The 17548-nt window shown below is 47.0% G+C and overlaps 1 protein-coding gene across 7 annotated transcripts in view; it reads right to left on the reverse strand.

Annotated features, from left to right (window-relative positions):
- The window catches only part of LOC123771277 (transmembrane protein 245), a 449452-nt gene that overhangs the window by 232234 nt on the left and 199670 nt on the right, over positions 1-17548 (reverse strand). For 5 of the 7 annotated variants that reach the window (XM_069305159.1, XM_069305161.1, XM_045763753.2 and 2 more), the window contains exon 14: positions 7392-7448. In XM_069305159.1, coding sequence (XP_069161260.1) covers positions 7392-7448 — 57 coding nt within the window. Of the gene's footprint in view, positions 1-1021; positions 1175-7391; positions 7449-17548 lie in introns of all 7 variants that reach the window. The other 2 variants (XM_045763748.2, XM_069305157.1) reach the window with 1 other exon arrangement.

Below are 17548 nucleotides of genomic sequence, written 5' to 3' on the forward strand. Positions count from 1 at the left end.
GTATACCCTAAATGTATCTCCTAAATCATTATAATTATTATAGTTATCCCTATATTTTGTTTTTTGGGGGTTATTTTTTTCTCGATTTCAATTCAACACATATTGACCAACAACTTTCACATATTCGAGTATGAATGCCAAACAATGTTTATTATAACATACCAGTAAATTCATGAATTAGAACTGCCTTATTCATTGGCGATAACTTCAATTATATCCATTTTTACATATAGTGTGCACAGCTGCCTGTTCTACAATCCCTATAGAATTGATTTTTCATAAACCTTAAAGGTTTGGAGTTATAAATATTTATTGTCTAAATTTGCACATACTGTACTTCAAATGCCATATTGAAGATTTTTTTTACAGTAAACTATACTGAAAACCTATATTCTAAATATATGAAAATGAAGATCATATGCATTCTGAGAGTATTATAACACCAAATAAACAATTGGTGATATTATATATTTTTGAAGCTGATTTCAAAATCTGAAGTTTTCAATATTCAATTTTATAGTTATTTTTTATTTTCTTATTTTTCAAGTTACATTGGTATCATTTAGACAAAGTTGGAGCATTTGCCAAGTAGATTATGCACAAAACACTTGAAAGTGTTTCTGCAAATTTTAAAAACTGAACTCTATGTCTGACTTCATATCACAGTTTTGCACAGCTTAAGGGTTAAAACAATGAAACTAACTGCCATGGCGTTCCCTCGTCTAATAAACTTCACTTTATCACTAACATTCCAATGCATTTGTGATTACCTGAATTTACCTGCGGGTCATTAACACTCTAGTGGCCTCAACGAGGACAGGAAGCCAGCGGCTTGTCAAAGATAGTACAAAGATTACCTACTTGAAGTCACAGCAGATATGTTGTGTGCACTTTAGCACAAGTTACTTGAAATAAAGTGGATAAGTTTAGACGAAATTTGTCAGGAATGCTGGTGTTCTCATATCAAGAAGTAGAGAACATGATTAGCAAAGGCATGTAGTAAAAACTGAAGGAATGTTACCAAAGAAACCAAAATTGGTGTTGGTTGGTGAGGAGTGTGAACATCTCGTAGCGTTACACAGCTAGATGCAAGATATTCACTCTGCATGAGTTGAGGACACATGGCTCTCTTGAAGCTTCCTGTCAAGTCTGATGTTCGTACATCGCTTTGTCCCTTGAGGATGGAATAAGGGAGGTGGCAAGAGGCAAAAGCACTTATTAACACAGTTCCAAGACAATGGGAATAAAGTATCTTTACTTCCCTTAGGAATGGAGAAAGGGGAGACAATACACAGCCAGGCTGATTAACACAAATTCAAGACAATATAGCCAAATGAGAGAATTTCATTTTGGAAAACATAACATACAGAATTTGAATGGCAGTACTGAAAATAATGAAATTAAAGTGGATTGTAAAACTTACAATGTAGCATATAAACATGACAAAATTTAATAAAAAAAATACACAGAAAAGGGAACCTGGCTGTAAATGATGACAGACTTTTATACTTCTATTAATCTGAGGGAATTCCATCACAGCCTGTTTATCAGTGGTTTTCTGTCAACCCTAAAACTTAAGGCCAAAATTATGTGCCTTGCCCCTTCATGCGAGTAATTTTAATTTTTTTTCCTCAGAATATTGTTGAGAGCATTCAGGAAGCCAAAATATCATAAAAACAGATTCTGCATGTGTTATGGTTTAGCTGTGTTGGAGTTGTAAGGTCAACTAACTCTGGTAGCTGGATGGTAGGCTAGCTTGCTGTGTTAACTCGGAGACAAATGATACAGTGAGGTGCCTTGCGGCAGTTTGTTTCCAGTACATTTTTGTATTTCTTGCTATATTTTTCTTAGTTAAATGATATACTGTACTGTATTACCATATTACTAGTGCTATTTATGTTTCATATAATGTAAAATATGCATACATACTGATATGTAGAGATAACTATGAAAATACTGAACTGGGAAAGGGACTACCTATAGGACAGAAAACAGAGTCAGAGACAAGATTATACCTGCTGATGCAGCTATGACAAGACAACATTTTGTTGTAGCTATAACAAGATGAGCTACTGATGTAGCTGCAACAAGAGCTGCTATTGCTGCTGTAGCTACAAGACTTCCTCCTGCAGCTGCTGTTAACATAATTAGACCTCTTGCTTTTGTTGTGGCTATAACAAGATTGCCTGCTTCTAGTATAGTTATGACAAGACCTGCTGCAGTTGTTGTAGTTATGACAAGATCTCCAGCTGCTGTTGTAGCCAATATAAGGGAGGGCTTATATTGAATATATGGAATATAACATCACAATATAACCTTGTGATGTGTTTAATTGTAAATGTCATGCTGTAAAGTGAACTTTCAACATTCTCACTAAGGCAGCAGATACCATTAAATGGTTGTGTCAATTGCCCCCTCCCCTCCTCTAAACATAAGTAAACAGTGACCAATTCTTTTATAAACATTCACAAGTAAATTCTATGATTAGAAAACATGGTGAAAATATAAGTGTTTTATGTAGAATGCCAGTTTAAACTCAATAAGAAATGAGACATAATAAAGGTTGAACAGAAAAAAATCATTGGAATAGTTGACATGCCAATTCATCATGAGCTGGCACTTGTCCATAGTGTGGGCAGAAGTAAAACAAGACCGTCATCCCCCGATGAAGCTTGACGTGTAGGTGTGATCGTCCCACTTGTCTACAAATGCAGTGACTAGATCTTGTAGTGTGATGCCTTTGTATTAGAGAATAGCTGTAGGAAACTCATTGTTAAATGTCCTAGCAGTGACTGGTAACTGAACATGATTTTTCCCCCTTGTGCATGTTATGCTGAATTTTAAATGTACCTTGAGGTTATCTTGAGGTTATCTTGAGATGATTTCGGGGCTTTTTAGTGTCCCCGCGGCCCGGTCCTCGACCAGGCCTCCACCCCCAGGAAGCAGCCCGTGACAGCTGACTAACTCCCAGGTACCTATTTACTGCTAGGTAACAGGGGCATTCAGGGTGAAAGAAACTTTGCCCATTTGTTTCTGCCTCGTGCGGGAATCGAACCCGCGCCACAGAATTACGAATCCTGCGCGCTATCCACCAGGCTACGTGGCCCCTATAAATACCTAGTAAATAAATAAAATACTATACATAAATATAAATAAATACTATACCTAGTGCTATCAAATGCAAAGTTTCCTTTTAATGTTTGTTGGCCTACCATTGGCATAATCCACTTAGTAATGCTGGTTTAACAGTGAACATGGTTCAGTCAAGTGCACTCTAAAGAGTAATTGAAAAGTTAAGCATTGATGCTAAGAAGGATTGTATACAACAGTATACCTTCTTAGTGATCAAGTCCTGGCTCTTGTTGGACCAATAGTGCTCATCAACGTATTCATTCAGTGTTATTAGTTAAAGTAACATTTGAGAAATTTTTGTAAACTTAACCCCCAAAAGGCTATGAAAATAAAATCAGCTGTAAATTTATAAATAATTATTTAGACCTTAACCTGTATGCTTTAATGAAAATGCCCCTAGTAGTGAGAAGGATGAGTTATCTTGACAAGGTATGGCTCTCTCTCCAGCAAGATGCAAATTTAAGGATGTTATTGTAGTCAATTTTGGCACCTGCGAGGAAGACTCGCTATTTTTTCTTAACGATTACATAATCATTTCCATGCAGTAAGGACAGGTTTTTATCTCATGCACTTTACCATACCAAAAATATCAATCCCTTACACCAAGACATGCTATAGGACCTAAGACAGGACCTGCAGTTGTAGCTAAAACAGGACCTGCTGTTGTAGCTAAAACAGGACCTGCTATTGTAGCTAAAACAGGACCTGCTATTGTTGCCAAGACAGGACCTGCTGTTGTAGCCAAGACAGGACCTACTGTTGTAGCAAGACAGGACCTGCTGTTGTAGCCAAGACAGGACCTACTGTTGTAGCAAGACAGGACCTGCTGTTGTAGCCAAGACAGGACCTACTGTTGTAGCCAAGACAGGACCTACTGTTGTAGCCAAGACAGGACCTACTGTTGTAGCCAAGACAGGACCTACTGTTGTAGCCAAGACAGGACCTACTGTTGTAGCCAAGACAGGACCTACTGTTATAGCCAAGACAGGACCTGCTGTTGTAGCCAAGACAGGACCTGCTGTTGTAGCCAAGACAGGACCTGCTGTTGTAGCCAAGACAGGACCTGCTGTTGTAGCCAAGACAGGACCTGCTGTTATAGCCAAGACAGGACCTGCTGTTGAAGCCAAGACAGGACCTGCTGTTGTAGCCAAGACAGGACCTACTGTTGTAGCCAAGACAGGACCTACTGTTGTAGCCAAGACAGGACCTACTGTTGTAGCCAAGACAGGACCTACTGTTGTAGCCAAGACAGGACCTACTGTTGTAGCCAAGACAGGACCTACTGTTGTAGCCAAGACAGGACCTACTGTTGTAGCCAAGACAGGACCTGCTGTTGTAGCCAAGACAGGACCTGCTGTTGTAGCCAAGACAGGACCTACTGTTGTAGCCAAGACAGGACCTACTGTTGTAGCCAAGACAGGACCTACTGTTGTAGCCAAGACAGGACCTACTGTTGTAGCCAAGACAGGACCTACTGTTGTAGCCAAGACAGGACCTACTGTTGTAGCCAAGACAGGACCTACTGTTGTAGCCAAGACAGGACCTACTGTTGTAGCCAAGACAGGACCTACTGTTGTAGCCAAGACAGGACCTACTGTTGTAGCCAAGACAGGACCTACTGTTGTAGCCAAGACAGGACCTACTGTTGTAGCCAAGACAGGACCTACTGTTGTAGCCAAGACAGGACCTACTGTTGTAGCCAAGACAGGACCTACTGTTGTAGCCAAGACAGGACCTACTGTTGTAGCCAAGACAGGACCTACTGTTGTAGCCAAGACAGGACCTACTGTTGTAGCCAAGACAGGGCCTACTGTTGTAGCCAAGACAGGGCCTACTGTTGTAGCCAAGACAGGGCCTACTGTTGTAGCCAAGACAGGGCCTACTGTTGTAGCCAAGACAGGGCCTACTGTTGTAGCCAAGACAGGACCTACTGTTGTAGCCAAGACAGGACCTACTGTTGTAGCCAAGACAGGACCTACTGTTGTAGCCAAGACAGGACCTACTGTTGTAGCCAAGACAGGACCTACTGTTGTAGCCAAGACAGGACCTACTGTTGTAGCCAAGACAGGACCTACTGTTGTAGCCAAGACAGGACCTACTGTTGTAGCCAAGACAGGACCTACTGTTGTAGCCAAGACAGGACCTACTGTTGTAGCCAAGACAGGACCTACTGTTGTAGCCAAGACAGGACCTACTGTTGTAGCCAAGACAGGACCTACTGTTGTAGCCAAGACAGGACCTACTGTTGTAGCCAAGACAGGACCTACTGTTGTAGCCAAGACAGGACCTACTGTTGTAGCCAAGACAGGACCTACTGTTGTAGCCAAGACAGGACCTACTGTTGTAGCCAAGACAGGACCTACTGTTGTAGCCAAGACAGGACCTACTGTTGTAGCCAAGACAGGACCTACTGTTGTAGCCAAGACAGGACCTACTGTTGTAGCCAAGACAGGACCTACTGTTGTAGCCAAGACAGGACCTACTGTTGTAGCCAAGACAGGACCTACTGTTGTAGCCAAGACAGGACCTACTGTTGTAGCCAAGACAGGACCTACTGTTGTAGCCAAGACAGGACCTACTGTTGTAGCCAAGACAGGACCTACTGTTGTAGCCAAGACAGGACCTACTGTTGTAGCCAAGACAGGACCTACTGTTGTAGCCAAGACAGGACCTACTGTTGTAGCCAAGACAGGACCTACTGTTGTAGCCAAGACAGGACCTACTGTTGTAGCCAAGACAGGACCTACTGTTGTAGCCAAGACAGGACCTACTGTTGTAGCCAAGACAGGACCTACTGTTGTAGCCAAGACAGGACCTACTGTTGTAGCCAAGACAGGACCTACTGTTGTAGCCAAGACAGGACCTACTGTTGTAGCCAAGACAGGACCTACTGTTGTAGCCAAGACAGGACCTACTGTTGTAGCCAAGACAGGACCTACTGTTGTAGCCAAGACAGGACCTACTGTTGTAGCCAAGACAGGACCTACTGTTGTAGCCAAGACAGGACCTACTGTTGTAGCCAAGACAGGACCTACTGTTGTAGCCAAGACAGGACCTACTGTTGTAGCCAAGACAGGACCTACTGTTGTAGCCAAGACAGGACCTACTGTTGTAGCCAAGACAGGACCTACTGTTGTAGCCAAGACAGGACCTACTGTTGTAGCCAAGACAGGACCTACTGTTGTAGCCAAGACAGGACCTACTGTTGTAGCCAAGACAGGACCTACTGTTGTAGCCAAGACAGGACCTACTGTTGTAGCCAAGACAGGACCTACTGTTGTAGCCAAGACAGGACCTACTGTTGTAGCCAAGACAGGACCTACTGTTGTAGCCAAGACAGGACCTACTGTTGTAGCCAAGACAGGACTTGCTGTTGTAGCCAAGACAGGACCTACTGTTGTAGCCAAGACAGGACTTGCTGTTGTAGCCAAGACAGGACTTGCTGTTGTAGCCAAGACAGGACCTGCTGTTGTAGCCAAGACAGGACCTGCTGTTGTAGCCAAGACAGGACCTACTGTTGTAGCCAAGACAGGACCTGCTGTTGTAGCCAAGATATGACCTGCTGTTGTAGCCAAGACAGGACCTGCTGTTGTAGCCAAGACAGGACCTGCTGTTGTAGCCAAGACAGGACCTGCTGTTGTAGCCAAGACAGGACCTGCTGTTGTGGCCAAGACAGGACCTACTGTTGTGGCCAAGACAGGACCTACTGTTATAGCCAAGACAGGACCTGCTGTTGTAGCCAAGACAGGACCTGCTGGTGTAGCCAAGACAGGACCTACTGTTGTAGCCAAGACAGGACCTACTGTTGTAGGCAAGACAGGACCTACTGTTGTAGCCAAGACAGGACCTGCTGTTGTAGCCAAGACATTTGTTCTGTGAACATTTAACTGAACTTGCTATGTTACCTGCTGCTATGTTAACTGTTGCTGAGTTAACTGAGGCTAAGTTAACCGGTCGGCCGAGCGGACAGCACGCGGGACTTGTGATCCTGTGGTCCTGGGTTCGATCCCAGGCGCCGGCGAGAAACATTGGGCAGAGTTTCTTTCACCCTATGCCCCTGTTACCTAGCAGTAAATTAGGTACCTGGGTGTTAGTCAGTTGTCACGGGCTGCTTCCTGGGGGTGGAGGCCTGGTCGAGGACCGGGCCGCGGGGACACTAAAAAAAAAAGCCCCGAAATCATCTCAAGATAACGTCAAGTAGTTAACCACTGTGATTGCCAAATGCTAAACTGTCATGTAACAGTCAAGACAAGATTTACCTGCTTCTCCAGTTGAATGGCCTTGTCTTCATCCGTCTCTCCCAACATCCCTCGAACCTGAAAGTATCTCCAGCATGTTAATCAACTTTGTAATTCCACAACAAATTGTGAATAATGTGTTATGAACACTGATATACTATGCAAACTGAAGATGCAACACCAAAACATTATAATATTTTATTGTATTGATGAAGAAATGAATGTGCTAAGAGCAAAGTAATAAATACTAACAATACAAATTCTACTTAATATTCTGGCTTTTAAAACGAATAATAAAGTAAGTAATTATCAAAAGAAGGCACCAAACCGGGAAGGCTATGTAGCACCATCAAATACGCAAAATAATCAGAGGGCGCTAAATATCACCAAGGATGCCAATACGAGAACAAAAACGCATAAGGCGAACGATATCAAAAGTATCCGAGTCACCAAGAATTCTATCGAGGGACAGGTGACCGCGAGGGGCGGTCGGAAAGCAAGACACACGCTCGTCCTGGAAGTCAGGACATTCAAGAAGGACATGCACGACCGTAAGAGGGACAATGCAACTAGGACAATAAGGAGCAGGGCGGCGCTCCATCAAGTGACCATGGGTTAAGCGAGTATGGCCAATACGCAACCTCGCTAGAGCTGTTTCCCACCGCCGGTTACGGTGGAAGGAGGACGGCCACGAGGAAACACAACATTTAAGAGTACGTAGCTTGTTACCAGTAACAGACAACCAAGAAGCCTGCCAACGGGCAAGGACTGAGGAATGGATAACCGGGTAAAAGTCGGAATACGGAATGCCTTTACGAGAGATGGGACAAGAGCGGACAGCTTCCTTAGCGGCAGCATCCGCACGCTCATTTAAAGACACGCCAATATGGCTGGGAACCCAACAAAACTCAACCGACTTAAATTTACTGTGAACGAGAAACAGCCAATGCTGGATCTCGACAACTACCGGATGAACTGGATTAAAGCACCCGAGAGCCATGAGGGCACTACGAGAGTCAACAACAACCACAAAGGAAGACTGACAACGAGAAAGCAGGAGACGAAGAGCATAGAGAATAGCATAAAGTTCCGCTGTAAAGATGCTAGTCTCCGGAGGCAAGCGACACATATAAGTGCGATCAGGAAAAACAACAGAGTAGCCAACACCGTCCGCTGACTTAGACCCATCGGTGAAGACAGAAACGGAGCGGGAGTGAGAAGAAAAGTGCTCGAGGAAAAGGCGTTTTAGAACTGTAGGAGGGGTAAAAGCTTTAGTGATACGAGTCAAGGATGTACAAAACCGCGGAAGAGGGACCCTCCACGGGGGCAAAGAAGGAACAACACGAGGAGAAACATCAGAAATACGAACGGAAAGAGAATCCTGCAGGCGAGATAACCGGACAGAAAGAGGGAGGTGGTGAAGAGGAACAGGAACCGCAGGAGGGGTAAAAGTTAAAGCACGACAGAGACGAGAGGAAGGATGTTGCAAGGACCGCGCAAGATAGCGAAGACAGTAGCGATCACGGCGGTCCTGGAGAGACAGGAAGCCAGTGTCAACATACAAGCTAAGGACGGGAGTCGAACGAAAGGCACCAGAACTGAGGCGCAACCCAGTATGGTGCAAAGCATCAAGACGGCGAAGAGTAGAAGGAGAAGCAGACGAGTAAGCAGGGCAACCATAATCGAGCTTAGACAGGACGAGAGAGGAATGTAAAGCAAGGAGAGTGCGCCTATCTGCCCCCCAAGAAGTATGGGACAAGACCCGAAGGAGGGTAAGGGACTTAGAGCACTCAACACGGAGGTAAGAGATATGGGGAGACCAAGACAAACGAGTGTCAAGGAATAACCCCAAAAGCTTCGCGGAATCTTTGTATTCAAGGGGATGACCATAAAGTGACAAAGAGGGACGAAGAACAACCCGTTTCCGCGTAAAAGTCATGGCACAAGTCTTAGAAGTAGAGAACTTGAAGCCATGACCTGTGGCCCAAGACGACACGGCATCAATCGCAAGTTGAAGCCGGCGTTGAAGGAGAGGCGAATCATCACCCTGACAACAAAGGGTAAGATCATCGACATAGAGAGCGGAGAAGACACCAGAAGGAAGAGAGGAAAGAAGACCATTGAGGGCAACCAGAAAAAGAGTAGTGCTCAGAACACTACCCTGGGGCACACCTTCGTATTGCTGAAAAGAGGGAGAGAGAGCGGTACCAAGGCGCACCCGAAAGGAACGACGAGAGAGGAAGCTGCGGAGAAAGAGAGGGAGATGACCACGAAGGCCAAAAGAATGAAGTTGAGATAGGATATGATAACGCCAAGTGGTGTCGTAAGCCTTTTCTAGGTCAAAAAGGACGGCAACAACGGAGGTCTTCGCAGCAAAAGCAGTACGTATATAGACCTCCAAGTTCACCAGGACATCTGTCGTGCTGCGGCACTTGCGGAAACCAAATTGAGAAGGGGAGAGGAGGTGATGGTGTTCCAGGAACCACATCAGACGAACGTTAACCATACGTTCAAAGAGTTTGCAGACACAACTTGTGAGAGCAATAGGGCGAAAGTCCTTAGGGGAAGTACCCAGAGACCCCGGTTTGCGAACAGGGAGGACAACGGCATCGAGCCAGTCCTCAGGGACTGACGACGACTCCCAGATCCGATTATACAGACCCAGTAAATACTGAGACGTGCTCGGAGGGAGATGGCGAAGCATCTCATAATGAATACCATCGGAGCCCGCCGCCGTAGAACCGCAGAGGGCCAGGGCAGAACGAAGTTCAGAGAGAGAGAAGGGATCATTATAGGGAAGCTGAAGATGAGTGCAGAAATCTAAAGGACGAGACTCAAGGACAGGTTTACGAAGAAGGAAAGATTGGGGAAGATGAAGACCAGAGCTAACAGAAGAAAAGTGGGAACCCAGTTCGGAAGCGACCTGCAACGGGTCCGCCACAAGAGTATCATGGAGGTGAAGGACCGGTGAAACATCGGGAACGAACTTACCCGCTATCTTGCGGATACGCTTCCAGATCTGGGCCAGAGGGGTTTCGGACGTAATTGTCGAGACATAAGATGCCCAACATTCACGTTTAGCCGTACGGATGGCCCTACGGGCCACCGCACTCGCTTTCCGAAAGAAAAGAAAAGAATCGGTCGTCTGCCTATGGCGGTGCTTCTTCCAGGCTGCACGCTTACAGCGGACAGCCCGAGCACAGTCCGCATTCCACCAGGGAACGCACTTCCGTGGACCCCGAGAGGAAGAGCGAGGAATAGAGCGGAGGGCAGCGTCGAAGACAGTGTCATGAAAAAGGAGGAGAGCGCGAGAGAGGGGCAGAAGGGAGAGGTCAGAGAGAGTAGCACTGAGGGAAAATAGGGTCCAGTCCGCCTTAGCAAACTGCCACCTAGGGAAAGAGAGGGAAGGGCGAAAAGAGAAAAAGGAAACAAGGATGGGGAAATGATCACTTCCATGGAGGTCATCAAGAACCTGCCATGTGAAATCTAAGTAAAGAGAAGAAGAGCAGAGAGAAAGATCAAGACAAGAAAGGGTGCGAGTTCGAGAGTCCAAATGAGTGGGCTCACCAGAATTCAGAAGAGACAGGGAAGAAGAGAGGAGAAACGGCTCAAGGAGGCGACCCCGGGTATTCGTCAGAACGTCACCCCAAAGAGAATGACGACAATTGAAGTCACCCAGCAGGAGCACAGGCTCCGGCAAGGAGTCTAGGAGGTGTTTCAAATCAGGAAGAGAGAGCGGGACACTCGGGGGGAGATAAATGGAACAAACTGTGTACCATTTCCCCACAAAGATACGAGCAGCAGAACAATGGAGAGGCGAAGGAAAAAGTAAAGGAACAAAGGGAACATCAGCCCGAATCAAGAGAGCAGAAGAATTAGAAGCCCCAGCAATGGCTGGGGGGGGGGAGAGAAAGGAATAGCCACGAAAACGACCAGGACGAGCACCAAGCATCGGCTCCTGGAGACAGACACAAAGGGGCGAAAACCGCGAAACCAGAAGTTGGAGTTCGAGGAAATTGGCGTAATAACCTCGAACGTTCCATTGAAGAATGGACAACGACGAGAAGAGAAAGGACAAAAACAGAGAACAAGGAAGAAACAAAGGCGAAAGACCAACAGAGCACGTTAAAGAATATCAGGGTCGGGATCAGGGTCAGCAAAGTCAGGGTTAGGGGGCATGGGTAAACTGAGCAAAGACGGAGGGAAGGAAACGGGAGAACAGATCAGAGGTGGGCGGGCAGGGTCCGGAGGAGGAGGAGGAGACAACGGAGAGGAGCAGTCAAGGACAGCAGCAGGAAGAGGGGGAGTAGAAAGAGAGGAGCGCACCCCAGCAAGAGCAGCAACCGAAAGGGAAGCAGGGGCCAAAGAAACCTCCATAGCAGGAACAGGGGGCGCAAGCACTGAAACGGGAGTGGAAGGAGCAACAGAGCCAGGAGGAGGAGCTGAGGAAGAAAGCGAAGCCTTCTTACCCGCCGGGGAAGAGGAAGGAGAGGAGCCAGGCTTACGCTTCTGACTTAAAGAGACCGGTGTCCCAGCAACTACGTACCGGGCAACGGATTCCAGTGTCTCAACAGGAGAAGCCGAACGAGAGCACACACGACGGCCGTTAGGAGAGCGATGGACATCCGCCCGCACCGACAGGCAGCGGGGAGAGCCGATAGATGGAGGAAGAGGATGGGAAGGAGGATCGGAGGGGGACGAGGAAGGAGACACAGAAGACACGACAGACCGGGTAGAAGGAAGGGGAACCCCAGACAGAGGACCAGGAGGAGGATCCTTCGGGAGAGAACCCAAAGGGACAGAGGAGGGGGCAGTGGGCGCATCAGGGTCCAAGGCCTGGAAACGGTTGTGAGTCTGAAGAAGGCGGGAAGGACGAGGAGAGGAAGAGCGCAACACGCGAGCATAAGAGATATTAGCATAAGGCGGGAGCCGGCGAACCTGGCGCCTCGCCTCAGGAAAAGATAAACGCTCCCGGTGCTTCAAGTTGAGGACGGCTGCCTCAAGCTTGTAATGGACACACGCACGGGAGAAGGTAGGATGGGCCTCACCGCAGTTGAGGCAACGAGCCTGGGGAGAAGCGCACTCCGACTTAGAGTGACCTTCGCCACCACACAAAGGACAGAGAGAGACAGTCCCGGAGCAGCGGAGGGCACCATGCCCAAACCTCCAGCACTTGTTGCAGAGCCGAGGAGAAGGAATGTACTCCTGGACAGAGCACCTGGCACCAGCAAGAATGACAGAGGGTGGAAGGGTCCTACCATCAAAGGTAATCTTCACAACCCGGAGGGGTTGACGGCGACTACCACGAGGGGGACGAGTAAACGTGTCCACCTGGAGAATAGAATGGCCCTGGGCAGCGAGGATATGTCGAATATCGTCGTGGCAGTCGCGTAGGTCCCGAACACCGGTCGCAACATGGGGCGGGAGCAAAATAGTGCCAACACTGGCATTCAACTGAACGTTCTTCGAGACCCGAACGGGGGTCTCGCCAAGGCAGGATAAGGCAGCCAAGCGGGAAGCAGCACCCTGAGAAGGAGCAGCAACGACACGCGTACCGAGACGAGTGGGGTTAAAAGTAATGGAGGCATCCACGGAATCAATGAGATGTCGATGAAGGGAGAAATCGTCAGGAGGCGCAGAATCAAGAGGGAGGAGATCAAAATATTTGGCCCACGAAGCGGGACCAAACAAGGCTTGATAGGTAGCAGAACTGGAAGGAATCGAGCGAGGGCGGCCGTGACGAGAACGGCGGTGAGAACCCCCAGAGAGAGAGGGGTTAAAAGGCGCAGTAGTTACAACTAGAGAAGGAGCCGCGCCAGGGGACGAGGTAGTCACCACTGGGGGCTTGGGGCTCGACCCAACCACAGAGGAGGGAGGGGAGCCAGGGGAAGGAGTCAGAGAGGCCAAAGGAGGAGCAAGGTCGGGGCCCAATGCAGCGGAGGCTACAGAGCCCGGTCTTCCAATACGGACCGACTCGGGGGCTTGGTCGCCCACCCCACGAGCCTGAAAAGGTAAGCCAGAAGCAGCCGAAACAGGGGTTATCATCCTGACGAAATTACGAATTCACTCACGAATGTGCCCCCACACCCACCATGGAGCCACAATTAGAGGCAGGACACCCAACAAGAAGCTATCGCCGATCTTGTCGGGGCCTCCTAGGGGTGCGTCGTGAGTATACGCCCCACAAACGCCACCTTAAGAAACCGACAGTCCGTCGAGATCGGGTTCAGTGACGAAGTGGGGATTGACAATAAAAGGTTCCCCTCGCTCTCGACGTCGGGTACTGCAGTTCTACGGGTGCAAGAGTATGCCTCCTCAAGCACCCGGGCGTCAAAGTAGAAGAAGTCCAAGGGAAGAACCAGAACGAGCAAAAGGTCGGCAGGAAACGGCAAGCAGATAGGAGAAGGGGGGGGAGAAAAACGAAACAGAAGGAAAAGGAAAAGATGCCCAGCAGAATTGGAGAGGACGGCAGCAGGAGCACAAGGCTAGAAAAGGACAGAGGACTGTCCCAAGGAGCATCACACTCCGGCAGCCGCCCACTAAGCCCCCAGACGGCGACAACGAGCTGAGCGGGGAGGGGGCACGAATAATAAAGATAAAGGGAAAGAATTAAAAAAACAAAGTTCCATCAATGACGATTATCCTATTTCTCCAGAAGCATAAGAAAGCACTTTACACTGCTTATGTATACATCACACAATGCCTCATTTCTTCCCAGAACTCTCAACGCTTGAGGAGGAAGCCACGTACATAACTTCCCCAGAATATTTACATTTCCCTTAAGTGCTCCTCTTGAGGTTATCTTGAGATGATTTCGAGTCTTAGCGTCCTTGTGGCCCGATCCACACTCAGGCCTCCTTTTTGTTACACATCCCCCAGGAAGCAGCCCAGAGCAGCTATCTAACTCCCAAGTACCTATTTGCTGCTAGGTAACAGAAGCATCAGGGTGAAAGAAACTATGCCCACTTGTTTCTGCCTCCGCCGGGGATCGAACCCAGAACCTTAGGACTATGAATTCTGAGCACAGTCCATTCAGCTGTCAGGACCCCCTCATGACTTGAAAAAGCACCGAAACATTTGTCAATAATACCATGCTTGTTTATAATCACAAAATTTGAGTAATTACCACCTGCTCAAATTGAGACAGGAATGCATAAAAGGATTGATGACAAATTTCTTCAATACAAAGTAAAACACATTTGGGAAACAAAAATTATTTTGCTCAGAACATCTCTACTCAATGTTCTGGCAAGCCCATTGACTTCAAGATACCATTTGATAACAAGATCATACTTCTCCACTAAATTAATCAACAATATTTCTTTTTAACCCTAAAAAAGCAGCTATCATCAGAATCGTCACCTCATATGTGCAAAAATTAAAGCCATCGCTAAATGTAATGAAATATATATTTCTGGAGGAGCCCCAGTGGCTTCCAGAAGTTATCTTGCCGAGATTTCTTCATACTAAAAAGTCACATCAGCCACGTTTAGTTCTGTTTGGCCAACCAGGAATCAGAGCCAGAATCTGGTCCCTTCACAGATATGCAGAGAGCAGGAGATACAGAACAACACCTCGCCAGAAAAAAACTCCAGAAAGTCAGTGTAGTTTTACAGACAATTGGAAGGTTCACAGAAAATGAAGTCCAAAACCCCAGCGTTGAATGTAATGAAACACCATTTTCTGGGTGAGACCTGAGGCTTTCCGGAGCTATCCAGGCAGATATAACTATTAGCTTTCTGGCATCAGTCAAAGTGCATGGAGTTCTTGCCTACTGGGGATGAGCCAGAACCTGGCCCCCCTCAGATGCACAAGAAACAATGGCCTATAGAAACTCTCGTGTGGTAGGAAACATTCTATGTCTGCCATCGATCGAGTTTGGCACCCAGAAAGGTAGGCACCCCAAAACAAACCCTTATTCTGGTGAAAATATTCCTACCAAAAGCCAAACGACTGGACAGAGCTCCCAACAGCGCAGCCGTTGCCTGAGCCACCGAGGACAGCACACCAGATAAAAGCCCGGCACTCAACGCCTTCACATCTTCCCCTGAAGCCAGGCCGAAGACAGCTCGAGAAGGGAAAAGAAGTGCAAGACCGAAGCCAAATGCCCACAGGCGCTCCAATCTTTAGCAACCAAGGACGCCGAAAGGGTAGGAACCTGCACATGCAGCTGCACAAGGGCAACATCCCAAGAAAGCCCAGGGTTACAAGCATGCCTTATGGCACTCAAACTCACCTCGCAGGTAAACCTGCAGAACGGTAGACCAGGGAGCACAGACTGAACCCACACAACCTAGGCTTGCCTAATAAGAAGCTAAGCAGACTTCAGAATAAACAAGGCAAGAACGCCAGAGAATGAAAAGAAAAAAAGAAAAAAAAAAAAGCGTTGCACGTAATGAAACGCCATTTTCTGGGCGAGTCCTGGAGGCTCCCCGAAGCTATCCAGGGTAAATGAACACGTATAACTTTCTGGCATCAATGTGCTTGGAATTCTTGCCTACCGGGGACCACGAGTCAGAACCTGGCCCCCTCAGAGAGGCATGAGGAGCAATGGCCTATAGAAACCCCTGTGTGGTTGGGAGCATTCTATGTCTGCCATCGACCGGGACAGGCACCCAGAAAAGTAGGCGCCCCAAAACAAACCCCTATTCTGGTGAAACTATTGCTACCGAAAGCCGAACGAGTGGTTGGTTGATACCTGGTTGATGGGGTTCTGGGAGTTCTTCTACTCCCCAAGCCCGGCCCGAGGCCAGGCTCGACTTGTAAGAGTCTGGTCCACCAGGCTGTTGCTTGGAGCGGCCCGCAGGGCCACGTACCCAACACAGCCCGGCTGATCCGGAACTTCTCTTAGAAAACCGTCCAGTTTCCTCTTGAAGATGTCCACGGTTGTACCGGAAATATTTCTTAGTCGCTGGGAGGACGTTGAACAGCCACGGACCTCTGATGTTTATACAGTGCTCTCTGATTGTGCCTATGGCACCTCTGCTCTTCACTGGTTCAATCTTGCATTTTCTTCCATATCGTTCACTCCAGTACGTTGTTATTTTACTGTGCAGATTAGGGACCTGGCCCTCCAGTATTTTCCATATGTATATTATTTGGTATCTCTCTCATCGCCTTTCTAGAGAGTACATTTGGAGAGCTTTGAGACGATCCCAATAATTTAGGTGGTTTATCTCGTCTATGCGTGCCGTATATGTTCTCTGTATTCCTCTATTTCAGCAATCTCTCCTGCTCTGAAGGGGAAAGTGATTACTGAGCAGTACTCGAGACGAGACAACACAAGTGACTTGAAGAGTACAACCATTGTGATGGGATCCCTGGATTTGAAAGTTCTCGTAATCCATCCGATCATTTTTCTGGCTGACGCGATATTTGCTTGGTTATGCTCCCTAAACGTTAGATCGTTGGACATTATTATTCCCAAATCCTTGACATGCTGTTTTTCTACTATGGGCAGATTCGATTGTGTTTTGTATCCTGTATTATGTTTCAGATCCTCATTTTTGCCGTACCTGAGTACCTGAAATTTATCACTGTTAAACATCATGTTATTTTCTGCTGTCCAATCGAAAACTTTGTTGACATCTGCTTGTAGTTTTTCAATGTCTTCAGCAGAGGTAATTTTCATGCTGATTTTTGTGTCATCTGCAAAGGACGACTCGAAGCTGTGACGTGTATTTTTGTCTATATCAGATACGAGTATTAGGAACAGTAGCGGTGCAAGGACTGTACCTTGAGGTACAGAGCTTTTAACATCGCTTGGACTCGATTTTATTTGATTGACTGTTACTCTTTGTGTTCTGTTCGACAGAAAATTGAGTATCCAGCGTCCTACTTTTCCAGTTATTCCCATTGACCTCATTTTGTGAGCTATCACCCCATGGTCACATTTGACGAACGTCTTTGCAAAGTCTGTGTATACAACATCTGCATTTTGCTTTTCTTCTAGGGCTTCTGTGATTTTGTCATAGTGGTTGAGTAACTGTGACAGACAGGATCTTCCCGCTCTAAATCCATGTTGTCCTGGATTGTGCAATTCATTGTTTTCCATAAAACTAGAAATTTGATTCCTAATCACTCTTTCAAACACTTTTATTATGTGTGATGTTAGTGCAACTGGCCTATAATTTTTTGCCAAGGCTTTACTCCCCCCCCCCCCTTGTACAACGGAGCTA

The sequence above is a fragment of the Procambarus clarkii genome, chromosome 54 (assembly GCF_040958095.1).
Source record: "Procambarus clarkii isolate CNS0578487 chromosome 54, FALCON_Pclarkii_2.0, whole genome shotgun sequence".
Classification (NCBI taxonomy): Eukaryota; Metazoa; Arthropoda; class Malacostraca; order Decapoda; family Cambaridae; genus Procambarus; species Procambarus clarkii.